The following is a 15,381-nucleotide window of genomic DNA, read 5'->3' on the forward strand; positions in this document are numbered from 1 at the left end:
TGTTTTGCATCTCACTTTTGTGGCCCTGACTGATTTTTCTGTGGGTCAGTGACCCATGACTCAAAAGAGGTTCCCCGCCCCCCTCATAAATAAAGACAACACTGAAATCTTTTGTGTTTGACATATTTTATTTAAAAATGAAGCCTGGCCACCAAGCCCCCATCTGGTCACAGCATCATAACACTCCTGCAACCTCCCAGATCCCATACACTGGAATCCCTCTCATACACTGGAATCCCCCATCCTGAGCCTCTCACATCCCCAAACTCCTGCACCCCCACATCCCCAATCTTCTGCCACAACATCCCTGCACCATCCACACACAGCAAACCTGTCCCGAGCCCATTATACTCCCCGCCTCCCTTCCTTGAGCCCCACATGCACCCCAGCCCAAACTCCTGCACCCTCATCGCCACAAGCCTTCAGCTTGCGCAGAACCCCAACCCTCCACCTGACCCCAACACTCTCCAGCCTGGAACCCCCTCTCTGACCCAGCATCCTCTCTACTTCCTTTTGCACCCAAATTCCCTCCCAGAGCTTGCTCCTCTCACCCCTTCCCAGTGCGTTTTTTGTGATGGCATGTCACAGGACAGCATATCAGCACCTATTGTCTCCCAGTGCAAGTCTTTGGGGTCTTTTCACTCAACAGTGCCCCACCACCACCACCACCTCTATTTTGGCTTTTTGTCTCTAATGGGTTGGTCATCCCTGCTGTGCAGACTCATTCAGCTACCCCCTGAAGTGTCTGACATTTATAGGGTCTCTCTCTCTCTCGCTTGTGCACTTTCTGATGGCTTACAAGGTGTGACCTCTCTTTGAACCTTTTTCCACAGTCAAAGCACTTACATGGTCTCTCTCCCATGTGGGTTTTCTCATGCTTACTAAGGGCTGATTGAAAAGTGAAATCTTTTCCACACTCATTGCATTTATACGGCCTCTCTCCCATGTGCACACCCTGATGGACAAAAAGGTATGAACTCACACTGAAGCTTTTCCCACAATGGAAGCACTTATATGGTCTCTCTCCTGTGTGGGTTCTTTCATGTCTAATGAGGTCTGATCGTACAGTGAAACCTTTCCCACACTCATGGCATTTATATGGTCTCTCCCCTGTGTGGGTTCTCTCATGTCTAATGAGGGCTGATTGTTCAGCAAAACTTTTCCCACATTCATGGCATTTATATGGTCTCTCGCCCGTGTGGGTTCTCTCATGTCTACTGAGGGCTGATTGTATAGTGAAACCTTTCCCACACTCATGGCACTTATATGGTGACTCTCCCGTATGTGTTCTCTCATGTTTAATAAGATCTGATTGGGAAAGGAAACATTTCCCACACTCCTGGCATTTATATGGTCTCACTCTGATGTGGGTTCTCTCATGTCTATAGTGAGCTGATCGTTCAGTGAATCCTTTCCCACACTCGTGGCATTTATATGGTCTCTCTCCTGTGTGTGTTCTCTTGTGGTTAAGGAGGTACCCGTGTACAGCGAAAGCTTTCCCACACTCCTGGCATTTATACGGCCTCTCTCCCGTGTGCACTCTCTGATGGATAAAAAGGTTTGAACTGAATCGGAAACTTTTCCCACAATGGAAACACTTATATGGTCTCTCTCCTGTGTGGGTTCTCTCATGCCTACTGAGGGTTGATCGTTCAGTGAAATCTTTTCCACACTCAGGGCATTTATATGGTCTCTCCCCTGTGTGGATTCTCTGATGTACAATAAGGCTTGACTTCTGTTTGAAGCTTTTCCCACATTACAGGCATCTATATGGTCTCTCTCCAATGTGGGTTTTCTGATGGCTACTAAGATGTGATCTGAAAGTGAAACTTTTCCCACACTCAGAGCATTTATGGGATTTCTCTCCCATGGGGGTAACCTCAGGTTCAATACGTGATGACAGATCAATCAAACTTTTTCCACACTCCAGGCATTTGCAGAGTCTTTCTCCTGTGTGCCCTCGCTGGGGCAGAATAAGGCCTGACTTCTCACTTAATATTTTCTCACAATCTGAGCTTTCATCACAGCATTTCTTTCCATTGTGATTTGTCTGCTGGGCTAAAATTTCCTTGGGATCCTTGGATTCTCCTCCACATTCCACGGATTCCTCTGCTTTCCTGCTTGGATTGTTCTCCAATTGCCTTTCTGCCCTGTGTTGATTTCCCCAGGTTTCCCTCTGTTCCACACACTGGGAAACATCCCCTTCATCTCCTTCCAGAAACATTCCCTGTGATTCTATGGTGCCAGGACTGTCCTGCTGTTGATTCTCATTGTTCTCCCTCACTGTCCTCGCACCTGCAAGGGGAGAGGGAATCGAGGCAGGACTCACTGTCTGTACTGGGGAGAAAGGACCCACAGGGGAATGGCAAAGACAGAAAGCACAAAACAATAATAGTTTGGGAAAGTGAAACATTGGATTCTGCTTCCACACCCCACCCAAACATCCCCAATGGAGGAAACTCCTGACAGCTAACATGATGGTTGAGGAGTTGTGACAGGTGGTTGCCAGGATAACACCTGCAGCCCTACCTGGGAGACATGGGGTCGAAGTCAGGTCTCTCACTCACTGCTCATTTTGGGGAAACCCAGCTTCTTCCTGCACTCACCGGATAGTTTCTGGCTCAGTTTCCCTGACTCCTCAACTGCACCAGTTTGTCTCAGGAGCTCTGTTTCTTTGAGAATCAAGGCCCACGGCACTTCCCCTCGTTCCAGCCAGAGAATCAGGTCAGGTTTGAGAATGGAGAATCCTGCACAGGGGAGAAATCAGGTACGGTGAAGGCACATGGAATCTGGGTAGAGTATGTGTCACAAGGAAGATTCCCTGTGCTCAAACCAAGTCTAAAGAAAACTGTGGTAACTCAGACAACTTGAGAGCAACAGACTTGTTGGGCAGAAGGAGGGTGAGGACTGTGAGAGAGTTATGTTGCATGTGATTTCTACTGTATTATGGTAACCCTCTGTGTGCCTCAGTTTCCCTGGGCACTGCAACACTATCTAGATGGGGGTGACTCACTGTGGGACAATGCCCAAGCCAGCATATTCACAACTGCCCAGGCTCACGGTAATCTGAGCCTGGGTGCGGGGTGTGACCAGACACCTTTGTGAAGCTAGAGAAAGGCTTGAGACAGGGCTGGCTGCAGCCAGGGATGAGCAGTGGCAGCAGGAAGTGAATTGCCCTTACTTGTGGTCAGAGATGAGGAGCAGGGTCTTTGGCTCTAGGCCTCCTTCTCCCTAACATGGATTGTACCGACTGCTCTTGGGTCCTGTGCTAACATCCCTAGAACAGACTTGTTAAGAAGTGGGTATTTAACTTAGTGTAGTTGACAGAATTGTTATCGAGTACACTATTAGTCGATAAGGGAAGATGCACTCAGTCCCAGCTCACATTGTGTTCAAGAGCTACCCTCGCTGTAGATTAAATGTTGTAGAAGTTGGGCTGAGCTGAGTTGGGCTTACTCAGTCCTTCCCTTTGCTGGGTCCAGCAGCGCTTCTCTGTGGGGCAGTCCTAGAGACCGTAGGCAGAGATGCTTTGAAGCAGCCTCTCCTGGTGCCACCACCCACTCAGCTGCCTCTAACAGCACCGGCTCCTGCCCCTCCTCCCCTTGCTGCTTCCAAAACACAAGCCTAGACTTAAAGTGCTTTTGTGGTAAAGCGTCCATACCAATCTAGACGTGCTTTTCCGAAAATGCTTTTAATGGCAAAGTTTTCCGTTAAAAGCATTTCCGGAAAATCATGCCAGTCTAGACGTAGCCTGTTCAGTACAACTGTCTTTCTAGGCTGGAAGAACATTTCGCGATCAGGGCTTTTTTGTGGAAAACAAATCTGAGCTGTCTACACTGGCCCTTTTGCCCGAATGGGAGCAGCATAGTATTTCCGCAAGAAGCACTGATTTCTTACAGTAGGAAGTCAGTGCTTTTGCGGAAATTCAAGCAGCCAGTGTAGACAGCTGGCAAGTTTTTCCAGAAAAGCAGCTGATTTTCCGGAAAAGCTGGCCAGTCTATACACAGCCAACAGTGTCTTGTTTTGTCTCTTGCTTATTTTTACTTACTCTCTAAAAATACCTTCAGGGTCACATCCTTTGTAACCTCTGCTACCTTCTGACATGGGAAGTCTGTAATACAGAAAAGTGCTGATCTAACTGAAAAATCCTGTAAACAGGAGCGGGTATAATAATATAGATCACCTGCCTATTAATATTCATCATATGGGAGTTAACATTACTGAATAAGGTCTATGGGGAAGTAGCGATAGACAAGTGAATTAACATAATAAAATGGATAAAGGAGTGTAACTGGTGCCAAAACACTGCTCACTCACAAGAGCATGTTGGGTGCCTAAGACGAAAGTATCTGCAATAAAGAGGTGTATACCCAATCCACTCCTGAGTATCCTGTTTCTTCTTTAACATCTGGTATTACAAACAGGATTATAGGGGACAGTCATGCCTGATCCCATCTTGACAGATTGCTTGGGTAAGTCTGCAACAACTGTTAGGAATTTTATCATAAAGTTAACAGGAAAACAGGGGGACCTTTTGAGTGTTCCTCTGGGGAATGTCAGGATTGGCTGGCCAATCAGGGATGGGTAGAATGCTCTCTTTCATTCACAATTTCCCAGGAGAAGAAAGTGGCTGGCTGATACAGGCTCTGTGTGAGGGCCTGGCAGGCTTGCGGGAGGAAGTTACTAATCTTAGAAGTAAAATAGAAATTATGCAGCAAATTGCTGAAGAAAAGCAGCACGCTGTTACCCATCAGTGTGTGCTGGCAGCCAGAATGACCGAGAAGTGGATGGACTTTTAATTGCCTTAAGTCAGAGAATCTGCCTCTGAAGGGTCAAGCAGGCACATTAAAGAAAAATGCCTTTCCACTTCCCTCCCCCAACAGAGGTATACAAAAATAGGGCATTTAAAAATTTCTTAAGGGCCAGGAGATGTGGAGGCTAGTTGAGAGGGCCATTCTCCTTGCTAAATGGGTATTGAAATAAGCCCGTGTCCATGGAAGGGTATCATTCAGCACAAGAAATACAACTGAGGCCCAGACAAGTTGGCACACAACAGGTAAACTTTAACAACTGGCAGACAGGGGGAAGCATAGTGAGAGGAGTACAGAAAAAGAGTACAAGGCCAGGGAATTCAGATCCCTGTGAATGGAGGGAACTTGGTATGGTTATCGTGGGAGCTATAGCAAGAGTCATTTTGGGAGATAAAGCAAGCAATTTAAGGAAAAAGCAAGTGAGAAGTTAAGTCTGCAGAGCGTGGGGAGGAACTGAGCGGCTGAATATTGTGTAAATGCTATTGAGTTAAATTGTTATAGGAAAAGAATTCTTGTTTTTTTTGCAGCTATTCTGATGGAAAAATGGGCCCTTCCCAAAGAAATGTCTGTAAATAATCCAGGGAAGGAGACAATCTAAGGTGCATGCATGCGTATATATCACGTATACACACAATAACGTAGTGTAAATATGCAAGGGTTTTAGAATTTAACCTGCAATCATGATTTGTAAAATTCTGTTCTGAAAGCTTGAAATGAATTGGTTTTTAATAACGCCATTTCATTTCAAATTGTAAAACTGACAAGACACTTTCTTGCCATACACGGGTAACTAGCATTGCTTCATTTTTGGTATTTAGCATTTAATCTTAAAGGTATGAAGTTCAATATCTTTTTATTAGACAAGTTGTGGCTGTTACATGGGGCAGCCAGAACCAGGAGAATGAAAGAGATTCTGCATTTTTTTTCTTGGTAAAATAGCAAATAAGAGCCTTAGTAAAAGAATAAAAAAAACCCAGCAATGTTAGAAACACTGAGCCATAAAGTGGCTGATAACCAGACAATTATTTTGATAACAGTATATGAAAACCACTGTGAACACAAAGGAAATAGTTCTATTTTATACAAAAATGTATATGGCTAACTTTCATAACATTAAACTCTAAAAGGAGTGTGCATTTTTCTGTCATGTATGCAATGTATATTGCAGAAGGGGTAAACAAAATGCAAATAAACATGCTACTTAACATTTTATTAGGGCTCCTTACCCAGCCAGCTCACAGCCTCATAATTTTCCTGCATCACATCCCCATAGAGAGCTCTCTGGGCCAGGTCCAGCAGAGCCCATTCCTCCTCAGAGAAATACACAGCCACCTCCTTGAAGCTCACCGGCTCCACCACAGCCATTTCCTGTCCCTGGCGCTGTAGGCCAGGGGCTGAGCTGAAGACAGACATGGGTGTTCTGCAGCCTGGCAGGGGGAGGAGGAAAATTGGGAGACATTTCCGAAGGGGCTGCAAGCCTTTCCACACCCCCATTCTCCCCAGACTCTATCCCTGGTGACATGCCAGATACTGCCATTTTGGGCAAAAGCTTGAGTCTAGATATTCTATAAGCAACACACACAAGTTAGAGCCCAAAAGCCATATGCATTTCTCTCAATACATGGTTTGAGTTTCAACATTCCTACACCTGCAGCAATGGGATTTGATTCTGAGCACCCAGGAGTTCTGAAAAACAAGCCCCATATTCAACTGCCTGAACATGGATGTAGGTGCCTACATTGAGGCTCCTATATTTCAAACCCCTAGTCTTCATCCATTTATTTGCAGCACAGACTTAGGTGCTCTTGTCAGAACTCAATTAGCAGAAGTTAAGTGATGTCAAGGGGACCATTCAGATGCTTAAAATTAAATGCAGCTGCTGAACATTTGCAGGATGAGATTCTAAGACTCAGAGATTCACATAATCAGGCAGGATCATTATTTCATGTATTTAATCAGACACCTAATGGTGCCCACTGATTGAACTAAAGCGATACCTGAACCTACCTGGATAAATTGGGACACTTTGACATACCCATTAAAGCAGATCCAGGCTCAGAGCCAAGCGTGGATCCTGGAAGTCCAGGCCATGCAAGGGACTAATGCAGTCCCAGGTTCAGTTCCACCTGTCCACTTTATACATGCTCCAGCTGACGAGCGTGGGATGGTCCACTTCTTCACATTAGATGCGGGGCCATCGCACGAGGTGGAGCATGAGTTTACACGCTATGGGATAAGCTGCTTCAACAGATACATGGACTAAGGGGTTCTCATTGCCACAAGCTCTGCACTGAAGAGCACTGAGGCTCCTTCTAGCAGCCCCCACACGCAATGGAGCAATATCGCTGTCAGCCAGCAGGGACTGACGCACACGACACCTAGGACAGGGGTGGGCAACAATTTTTGGCCCCGGGTCACTTCATACATTTCTTACAGTGGCCCCTGGCTGGCCCGGAAGGGGCGGGGCCTAATCCAGCCAGGGCGGGGCCAGAGCGCCTCTGGGCTTTCCCACCCCCAGAGCACAGCCCGTCTGGAGGGGACCCCCCTTTGCCTCCCCTCCCACTAGGCACCGCGCCCCTGGCAGGGCGGGAAGAGGCTTCAAAGCGCCGCCCGCTGCTCGCAGGGAGACGCCCCCGCCCCAAGCGCTGACTGGCCGGGGACAGGGGGCGGGAGCAGAGGGGCCCTGGGCTCGCCCCGCCCCCAGGCCCTGATTGGATCCGGCCCGCGGGGCCCCCGCTCTAGGAAATCTCGTTCCCGGGCGGGCTCGGGGCGGCGGGCGGGCGCTGCCCGGGCAGGATGGGAGGGGTCCTGGGGCCCCGTCTAGGAGCGACCCCCAACGTCTCCAACGGCCTCCCGGTCTTACACGGCGCATGCGCACTGGGATGCCCCCGCCACGAGCCGTTGGAAACGGTTGGCAGGTGGGGTCCGTGTCACGATCGTGGAGCCTTCCCAGGGCAAAACCGCCCGCCGATTTATCTGCCCCGGCCTCCGCGCCCCCTCACACATCGGCTGCCCCGCCCGCACCCGCACGCCCCGCCCCACCTCGGCTCCTCCGATGCCTCCAGCCCCGCCCCGCGCTCGGCGGCGCCTCTGCCCGGAAGCGGAAGCTGCAGCGCAGCGAGTGACGGACCCAACGGTTCCCTCGGCGCGGGGCAGCGTCTACAGCGGCACCTGCGGCCTCCCCCTGCCGCGTGCGGGGATGGGCGGGGCCGGAGCAGGGGCGGGTGCACTGACTGGGGGGAGGGGCGTCAGGCCGCGCGTGCGCAGCGGGTCAGTGACTCCGGGCCAGAGCTAGGTTCAGAGCGGGAGCTGCCAGGCCACGCCCCCGCCCGGGGGGCGGGGCAAGAATTTGGGGAGGGCAGAGCTGGGGTCGGGACACTATGGGGGGGTGAAGAGACGCAGAGAGGGTTGCGGGGGAGGGGCGGGGCTGTGACTGCGGGGGGGGTGGGACTGGCAGCTCCCCCAGCCAAGGGAGCTCTGGGTCTAAGGGCTCAGCAGTCGGGAGGCAAATACCCGGGGCAGCCTCCCCCCTCCCCCCAGCAGACGGCTCCCAATTAACGTCCCCGTTAAAACCCGTCTCAGCATTCGGGGGCCGGAGGGGGCGGGGCGGCTGCTGGGCTGAGTGGCGCCCGGGATCGGGTCTCCCCCCAGAGTCACTGCTGGGCTGGGATCGCCCCGTTCAGTTCAGATCCATTGAGTTACAGGACGAAGGCCCGTTGTAGGCTGGTTCCTGGTCACTTAAAAAGCCTGGTTCTCTGGGCCGGGTTCAGGTCTAGTGATTCCAGCTGGAAGCTGCATCTACTGAGCTGTCCTTGGTGGCTGAGAGGCAGCCTAGAGGCAGCTCAGGTATTTGAGGAGGGGTAGAGGCTGCTGCACAGGCAGAGGCGGCTGGTGTCTGTCTCAGCTCAGGGTACAGAGCCCTAGAGCTGGCTGAGCTTCCTGGGTCAGAGGCTGCTAACTCCCAACATCGTAATCTAGAAGCCCAGGCTGAGCAGCAGGTCTGTGGCAGGGAAATGTTCACTGTGGTCCCTCTGGGCCCACCCTGGCTGGGGACATTCTGGCTATATCTACACTGACCCCTCCTTGCACAAGAACACATCCACACTGCCAAGTGCGCAATGTGCTTTTGAACAGAAGTGCCCCTAGTAGTGTTGATGCTCTCTTGTGCAAGAGTGCTCTGATGGCCATTTTAGCCATAGGGCTTTCTTGCTCAAGAAACCCCTGCCACGCATCCACACTGCCCTCTTACACAGAGTTCTTGCACAAGAGAGCTTATACTTGTAAGAAAAGAGCTTAGCTCTTGTGCAAGAAGCTTTCTTACCATGCTTTACTGTAAAACTTATTGCGCAAGAGCAGGCAGGCAGTGTGTACCCACCACTGTAGACATAGCCTCCCTGATGCCTGTTACTCACCCTTTGGGGCAGCCACAGTCTCTGCTGGCATCAGCTCCAGGTGATGGAGAGACATGGAGACAACGATTGGGAGGGGCAGGAAAGTGACTCAGCCAAACCAGCCTCTTCCAGCCTGAGTTTGAGTTAAAGGGGAGGAGTCTCTGTGGGTCCCAGAGCTGCTGCTTCAGTGACAAAGCCAGGCTCCCATTAGAGAGCAAATGCTCATGGACACAGGATAGGCACCAGTGCTCCCAGCGGAGGGGAGAGGGCGGGAGAGCAGTAGGGGCAGCAGGTGTAGGAAGAGAGGTTCCCAGCCCCGTTCATTCACTCATCCTGGGAACCAGGGGAAGGAAAGGAAAAGCCAGTTCCTGCTCCTCCCTGTCCCCATGTGACCAGGGTGGGGGGCTTCCTGTCCTCAGGGACAAGGTCAGGGAATCCCCTCAGAGGCAGGTTTGGAACTTCTGCCCTTTTCTAAGCATTTGTCTCAGCATTTATCCCAGGGCTGGTGTAAAAGAGCCCAGTGGAAGGTGTCAGGTCTGTATTGTAGCACAATTGAGTGTTTTCCAGCATGGCACAGCCTAGAGCATCTGGATCTAGCCTGTTGGATTAGAGCAGAGGTGGGCAATAGTTTTTAAAGGGGGCTACTGCACAGATTTTTGAAATGGTCCCAGCGTACCCTACAAGCACACTGCCATGAGCTTTTGCACAAGAGCATCCATGGCAGGGTGGACGCTCTTGAGCAAGAAAGCCCTGTTGCCTGTCTTTACTGCTCCTTATGGAAGAGTTCTTGCACGAGGGTTTATTCCTCAAGAGAGGAATAACTTGCGCAAGAAGACTTTTTCTGATGCTTTACTTGCACAAGAATGTGTGTGCAGTGTAGATGCTCTGCAAGTTTTTTGTGTAAGAACAGCTATTCTTGCATAAAGTCTGCAGTGTAAATGTAGTCCCCAAGCCCTCAGATCATTACAACCCCTAGAGAGGCATGACAACACCCTCTGTCACCAAGGGGTGTGGAGTCATCAGGCCCTGCAACCCCATCAGCAGCCAGACAACTCTCAGATGACAGATAGAATAGAAGGTTTATTAGCTCACAGGGATGTAACACAAAAATCTCACTCACACACACACTTCTTAGCACAGGAACCAGGAGCATTCAGTACAATCCATCTCAGGTAGAAGGGGGCCCAGAGCCTTCCCCTCTGCCCATTTCTTCCTCCTAAGCCAGTGAGACTCACTTCCACCCTCCACAGCTCATCCCACAGCCTTTCCCCAGCTTCCCAGATCTACAGCCCTCCAAAGAAATGGAGATCCTGAGAGGCACCCACACAGGTAAGGAGTCAGGGAAACTGACACAAACTATCCAGAGAATGTAGGAAAAAGCTGAGGCTCCCAAAAATGAATAGGGAGGGAGGAAGAGCCCCCACTTCTGCCCCATGTAGGGCTACAGGTATTATCCTGGCAAGTACCTGTCACAACTCCCCAGCCATCCTGTTAGGAGTTTCCTCTCTACATATCCTTCTTTGGGGGTGTTTGGGTGCAGTGTGAAAGCAGAATCCAATGTCTGTTTCCCAAATTATTATTGTGTTGTTTTCTGTCTTTGCCAGTCCCATGTCGGTCATTTGTCTCCAGCACAGACAGTGAGTCCTGCTTAGGTTCTCTCTCCCCCAGCAGGTGCAAGGACAGTGAGGGAGAACACTCAGGAAAATAGACAGCAGGAAGATCCTGGAATTGTAGACTCAGAGGGAACATTTCTTGAAGGGGATTCCCCCCATGTGTAGAGCAGCAGAAAGCCTGGGGGAATCCACACAGGACAGAGAGACAGCTGGAGAACAATCTAAGTAGAAAACTGGAAGAATCCAGCAAATGTAGAGGAAGATCCATGGATCCTAAGGAAAGTCCAGCCCAGCAGACAAATCTCAATGGAAAGAAACCCTGCAAACGCTCAGACTGTGAGAACTGAATTCTCTCTGAATCTTGCCTTATTCACGAGCCACCTCAGGTTGCCCCACAGCCCCCAGGGACAGCTCAGCAGATGTGAATTCCATTGGCCCAGCTGGAGTCGCCAGAACTGAACCAGGCCCAGAGAACCAGGACTTTTCTCTCAAGGGGAACCAGACTTAGGAAAAAAATAAACCCTCCGGTTCTTCGGTCCCTCTGCCCTGGGAGAACCTGTTCCCCCAGGAGAAGGGGGTTCCAGCAAGTCCAGTGTTGGATAAAACAGAAGGAAAAGCTGCTCTGCTCTCACTGCAGAGGAAGCCACCAAAGCGCGCAGGGGCCTGGCTGTGCTCCCGAAGAGCCTGACCCTGCTGAGGGGAGAAGCCTCCCCAGCCCCAGAAGTTGACAACTTGTGAAACCTTCACCCTCCTACAGCCCCTGCCCCCCCCCATCCTCTCGGCTTCCCCTCGGCCCCCCAGCCCCAGAGCTCTCCCCTGCCCCTCCCCCACAGCCTCTCTGCTTCCTTCAGCCCTGCCCCCCAGCATTCTCCCCTGCCCCCTGCTCACAGCCCCTCCCCCCCCGTGCTGCAGCCTGGCCCCGGGAGAGCGGAGGGAGCAGGCCCCAGCCCTGGCTCCCACTGCCCCGCATCACGTGACTCTCTAGGGCTGGGCCGGAGCCAGGGAAGCGCTTTTCTCACCCGCTGGATGCCGGGACCTCGTGCTCTGTGGCTCGCGCGCGCCGGTGGGGGTTTCAGCGCGTCCCCGCCGGTCATGCCCCGCCCACCCCACTGCGGGTCAGGCTGTTGGGGAGCCACGGAGCGGAGCCTGCAGGAGCGTCTGACTGCGCATGCGCCGCGCGTTCTGCGATGGGCCCTGTGAAGGAGCCGTTGGTGCCGCTACCCGCTGTGGGGCGCGGAGCCGAGGGGACTGGGCGCGGAAGAAACCAAAGGGCCCAGCAGACGGGGGGGGGGGTCTGGTGTTTGTGACGCTGCATCAACTCTTGTCCCTGCCAATCTCCCGCCGGGCTCAGCGCAAATACCGCCCCCCCCCTTCGCCTGAGACGCGCCTCTCCTCACGCCCCCCTTCCCACAGGCGGCGGGTCCCCACGTGGGGCGGTGCCCGGTCACTCTAAGAAGACCCACGTGGCTCCTGATCCGTGCAAAGGGCTGGGGGGGGGCGCTCACCTGCTGCTGGACCCGCGGGGCGCCCAAGAGGCCCCGCCCTCTGCTGCCCCTATTGGCTGGTTGCAGAGCGGGGCGGGGCACTGTCTGCGCTTTCGGGGACCCGGGGCGGGAGTGGAATCGGGGCCCTAAACCCGCCCCGGGCCAGGCGCAGCCGGGTGTGGCTGGGGGCGGGGGGACATTGCAGCTGCCCCAGGAGCGCCCCGTCCAGTGGGACCGAGGCCGCAGCGACCCCTGGGAAAGTCTCCGGCTGGAAGCCACGTGCCCCTACCCCAGATACAGTCCTCGCGCTAGGACCCAGGGGCCGGGCGCTCCTTGCAGCCCCCCCCCAGAGACAGTCCTCGCGCTAGGACCCAGGGGCCGGGCGCTCCTTGCAGCCCCCCCCCCCCCCAGAGACAGTCCTCGCGCTAGGACCCAGGGGCCGGGCGCTCCTTGCAGCCCCCCCCCCAGAGACAGTCCTCGCGCTAGGACCCAGGGGCCGGGCGCTCCTTGCAGCCCCCCCCCCCCCAGAGACAGTCCTCGCGCTAGGACCCAGGGGCCGGGCGCTCCTTGCAGCCCCCCCCCCTCGGAACAGGTGACCGCTGCCTCCTCCTGCGAGCGCTGTTCCCAGCCTGTGCGCTGGGGCGGAGCAGCCCCATGTGGGGAGCCTGAGCGGGGCAGTGAGGGGGGGGCGTGGGGCGCAGAAGGGGCAGTGGGGAGAATTCTGGGGCAGCGCTGGGACAGGGGGAGGTGAAGGGAAGCGCAGAGGATGCGGGGGAGGGGTTGGAAGGGGAACATGGGAGCAAGCGCAGCCTGGGGGGGGGGGGAGATGAGACAGACACTGGCAGCTCCCCCAGCCCGGCATCCGGGGTAGAATCTGTTTTTAACGCAAACTATAAATCGGGCGTGGTGGGGAGGAGGGATTGTGCTGTTTTTGCTGCTGCTACTGCTTCAGTTGCAGCTGCTTCTCTGTACTTGTCTTTCTGCTGCTTTTACTTCTTTGGGTGCCGCTGCTTTCTGCTTGTTCTTCTGTTGCTCCTTCTTTTGTTTCTATTGCTGCTGCTTGCTTTTTCCTCTCGTTTCTTCTTCTGTCGATGGCTTCTACTGCTGCTGATTTTTCATCTGCTGCTGCTACTTCATCTGCTTCTGATGCTGCTACTTCTTGCACCGCTGCTGCTGTTTCTTCTGCTCCTTCTCCTGCTTCTACTTGTTTTTCTGCGTCTCCTTCTGCTTAAATCTGCTGCTCCTTCTGCTACTGCCACTTCTGTTGCTCCTTCTATGTTTCTTTTCCTGCTGCTGCTACTTCCTGTGACTTATTATTGTTGTTCTGCTGCTGCTGCTTTGGTTGCTGCTGCTTCTCCTGCTGCAATTTCTTCTGCTGCTGTTCCTGCCTCTTTTATTCTGCTTCTTCTTCTGATGTTTCTTCTTCTGCTGCTTGTTCTTCTGATCTGATGCTTCTATTTCAGCTGAGGTTTCTTCTATTTCTTCTGCTTTTGCCTCTTTTCTTCCCTTCTCATCCTGCTGCTCTTTCTGTTGCTGTTGACCCTTCCTCTGTTCTTCTTCTGCTGTTTCCATTTTTCTATTGATGCTGCTACTACTTCTGCTTCTTCCTTTTTGGTTTCTTCTTTTGCTGCTGCTTCTTTTAGTGCTATCACTGCTCTTTGCATCTGCTGCTGCTGCTTTTTCCACTGTGTCTGATTCTTCTGCTTCTGATTCGTCTGCTGTTTTTCTTCCCTTGCTGCTGCTCCTCCTTCTCCTGCTTGTTTTTCTACTTCTTCTGAAGCTTCAATCTGCTGCTTCTTCTGTTGATTCTTCTGCTTTTGCTCCTGTTTCCTTTGTTGCTGCTACTACTTTTCTTCTTCTGCCACTGCTTCTGTTACCGCCTCTTTCTTCTACATCTTCCTCTTATTCTGCTGCTTCTTCAGATGTAGCATCTATGGCTGCTGCTGCTACTTCTTCCACATCTGCTTCTTGTGAGGTTGCTGCTGCTACTTCTTTTTTGGCTTCTTCTACTGCTGCCTCTTCTTCTGTTGCAGCTGCTTCTCCTGCTCCTACTTTTTTTTCTGCTTTTTCTTCTTTTGTTTGTGCTGCTGCTTCTTTTGCTGGTTCTTCTGCTGCTCTTTATTCTGCTGCTGCTACTACTACTTCCTGTTTCTTCTGCTGCTGCACCTTATTAATTCTTCTTATTTTGCTGCTGTTTCTTCAGTTGCTATTTCTTTGACTGCTGAAGTTTCTCTTGCTGCTGATACGGTTTTCCATTGTGTCTTCTTCTGCTGGTACTTCTGCTGCTGTTTTTTCTAATGTTGCTGCTTCTGCTTCTGCTACTACTTATTGTTCTGCTTCTCCTTTCTGCTGCTTCCTGTTTCTTCTGCTCCTATGGCACATATTTTGCGGAAAAGCACATGGCAGCGTGGACACTTCTTACACAAGACCTTTTGCACAAAACAGTTCTTGCGCAAGAAGCCTGCAGCTAGACATAGCCTAAGGGTGGAGCTGGTGCTGGGAGAAGGACCTGCTTTCCAGCCAGCTCCCCCAGCACCAGCTTGTGGGGGGGGGAGGGAAGAAACTGTTGGGTTCCTACTAGGGTGCCCAAGATCAGGTGCCTGTCAGGTGGGGACCAGCCGTTCACCCCCCACCTCCCTCACGCAGCCACGTGTGGTCCCGCCCCCCTCAGAGCCCGGCAGGTGCTAGAGCCCCGCCCCCCAGAGTAACGCAGCGAGGCTGGGGCTGGTCACATGTCCGCACCGGCCCGCCCGGAGTTGTCCAGGGAAATCTCGGAGTCCCTGGGCCGGAGCCGCCTCGCCTGCAGCCCGGCAGGCCCGAGAGGCCGGTACCGGGTCACTGACCCGCCGCGCATGCGCAGTGTCACCCCTCCCGCGATTCGCTGCATCGCCTCTGCCGTGCCCAGGCCCCGCCCCCCGCTGCCATTGGCCCCTGGGCGGAGCCCGCAGCAGAGACTCCGCGCGAGCCCCAGTCGCGGTCGCTGCACGCGCTGAGGCGGGAATTGCGAAGGAGCCGTTGGGGCCGTTACTCGCCGCGCGCAGGAGCCGAGGTAGGGGCGGGGCCCGGGCTCGGCGCGGGGAAG

The 15,381-nt window shown here is 53.0% G+C and overlaps 1 protein-coding gene across 1 annotated transcript; it reads right to left on the reverse strand.

The window, feature by feature from the left end:
- On the reverse strand, window positions 1-7,837 carry LOC142821529 (uncharacterized). Its single transcript, XM_075912723.2, has 5 exons — window positions 6,847-7,837; window positions 6,038-6,238; window positions 4,049-4,111; window positions 2,607-2,747; window positions 1-2,295 (listed from the first exon to the last, which is right to left on the reverse strand). The coding sequence occupies exons 1-5, from the start codon at window positions 6,848-6,850 to the stop codon at window positions 1,757-1,759; spliced, it is 948 nt and encodes a 315-aa protein (XP_075768838.2). The 5' UTR covers window positions 6,851-7,837; the 3' UTR covers window positions 1-1,756.
- Window positions 7,838-15,381: the final 7,544 nt, after the last annotated feature.

Source organism: Pelodiscus sinensis, chromosome 25, assembly GCF_052426305.1.
Source record: "Pelodiscus sinensis isolate ZL-2025 chromosome 25, ASM5242630v1, whole genome shotgun sequence".
NCBI classification, from domain to species: Eukaryota; Metazoa; Chordata; order Testudines; family Trionychidae; genus Pelodiscus; species Pelodiscus sinensis.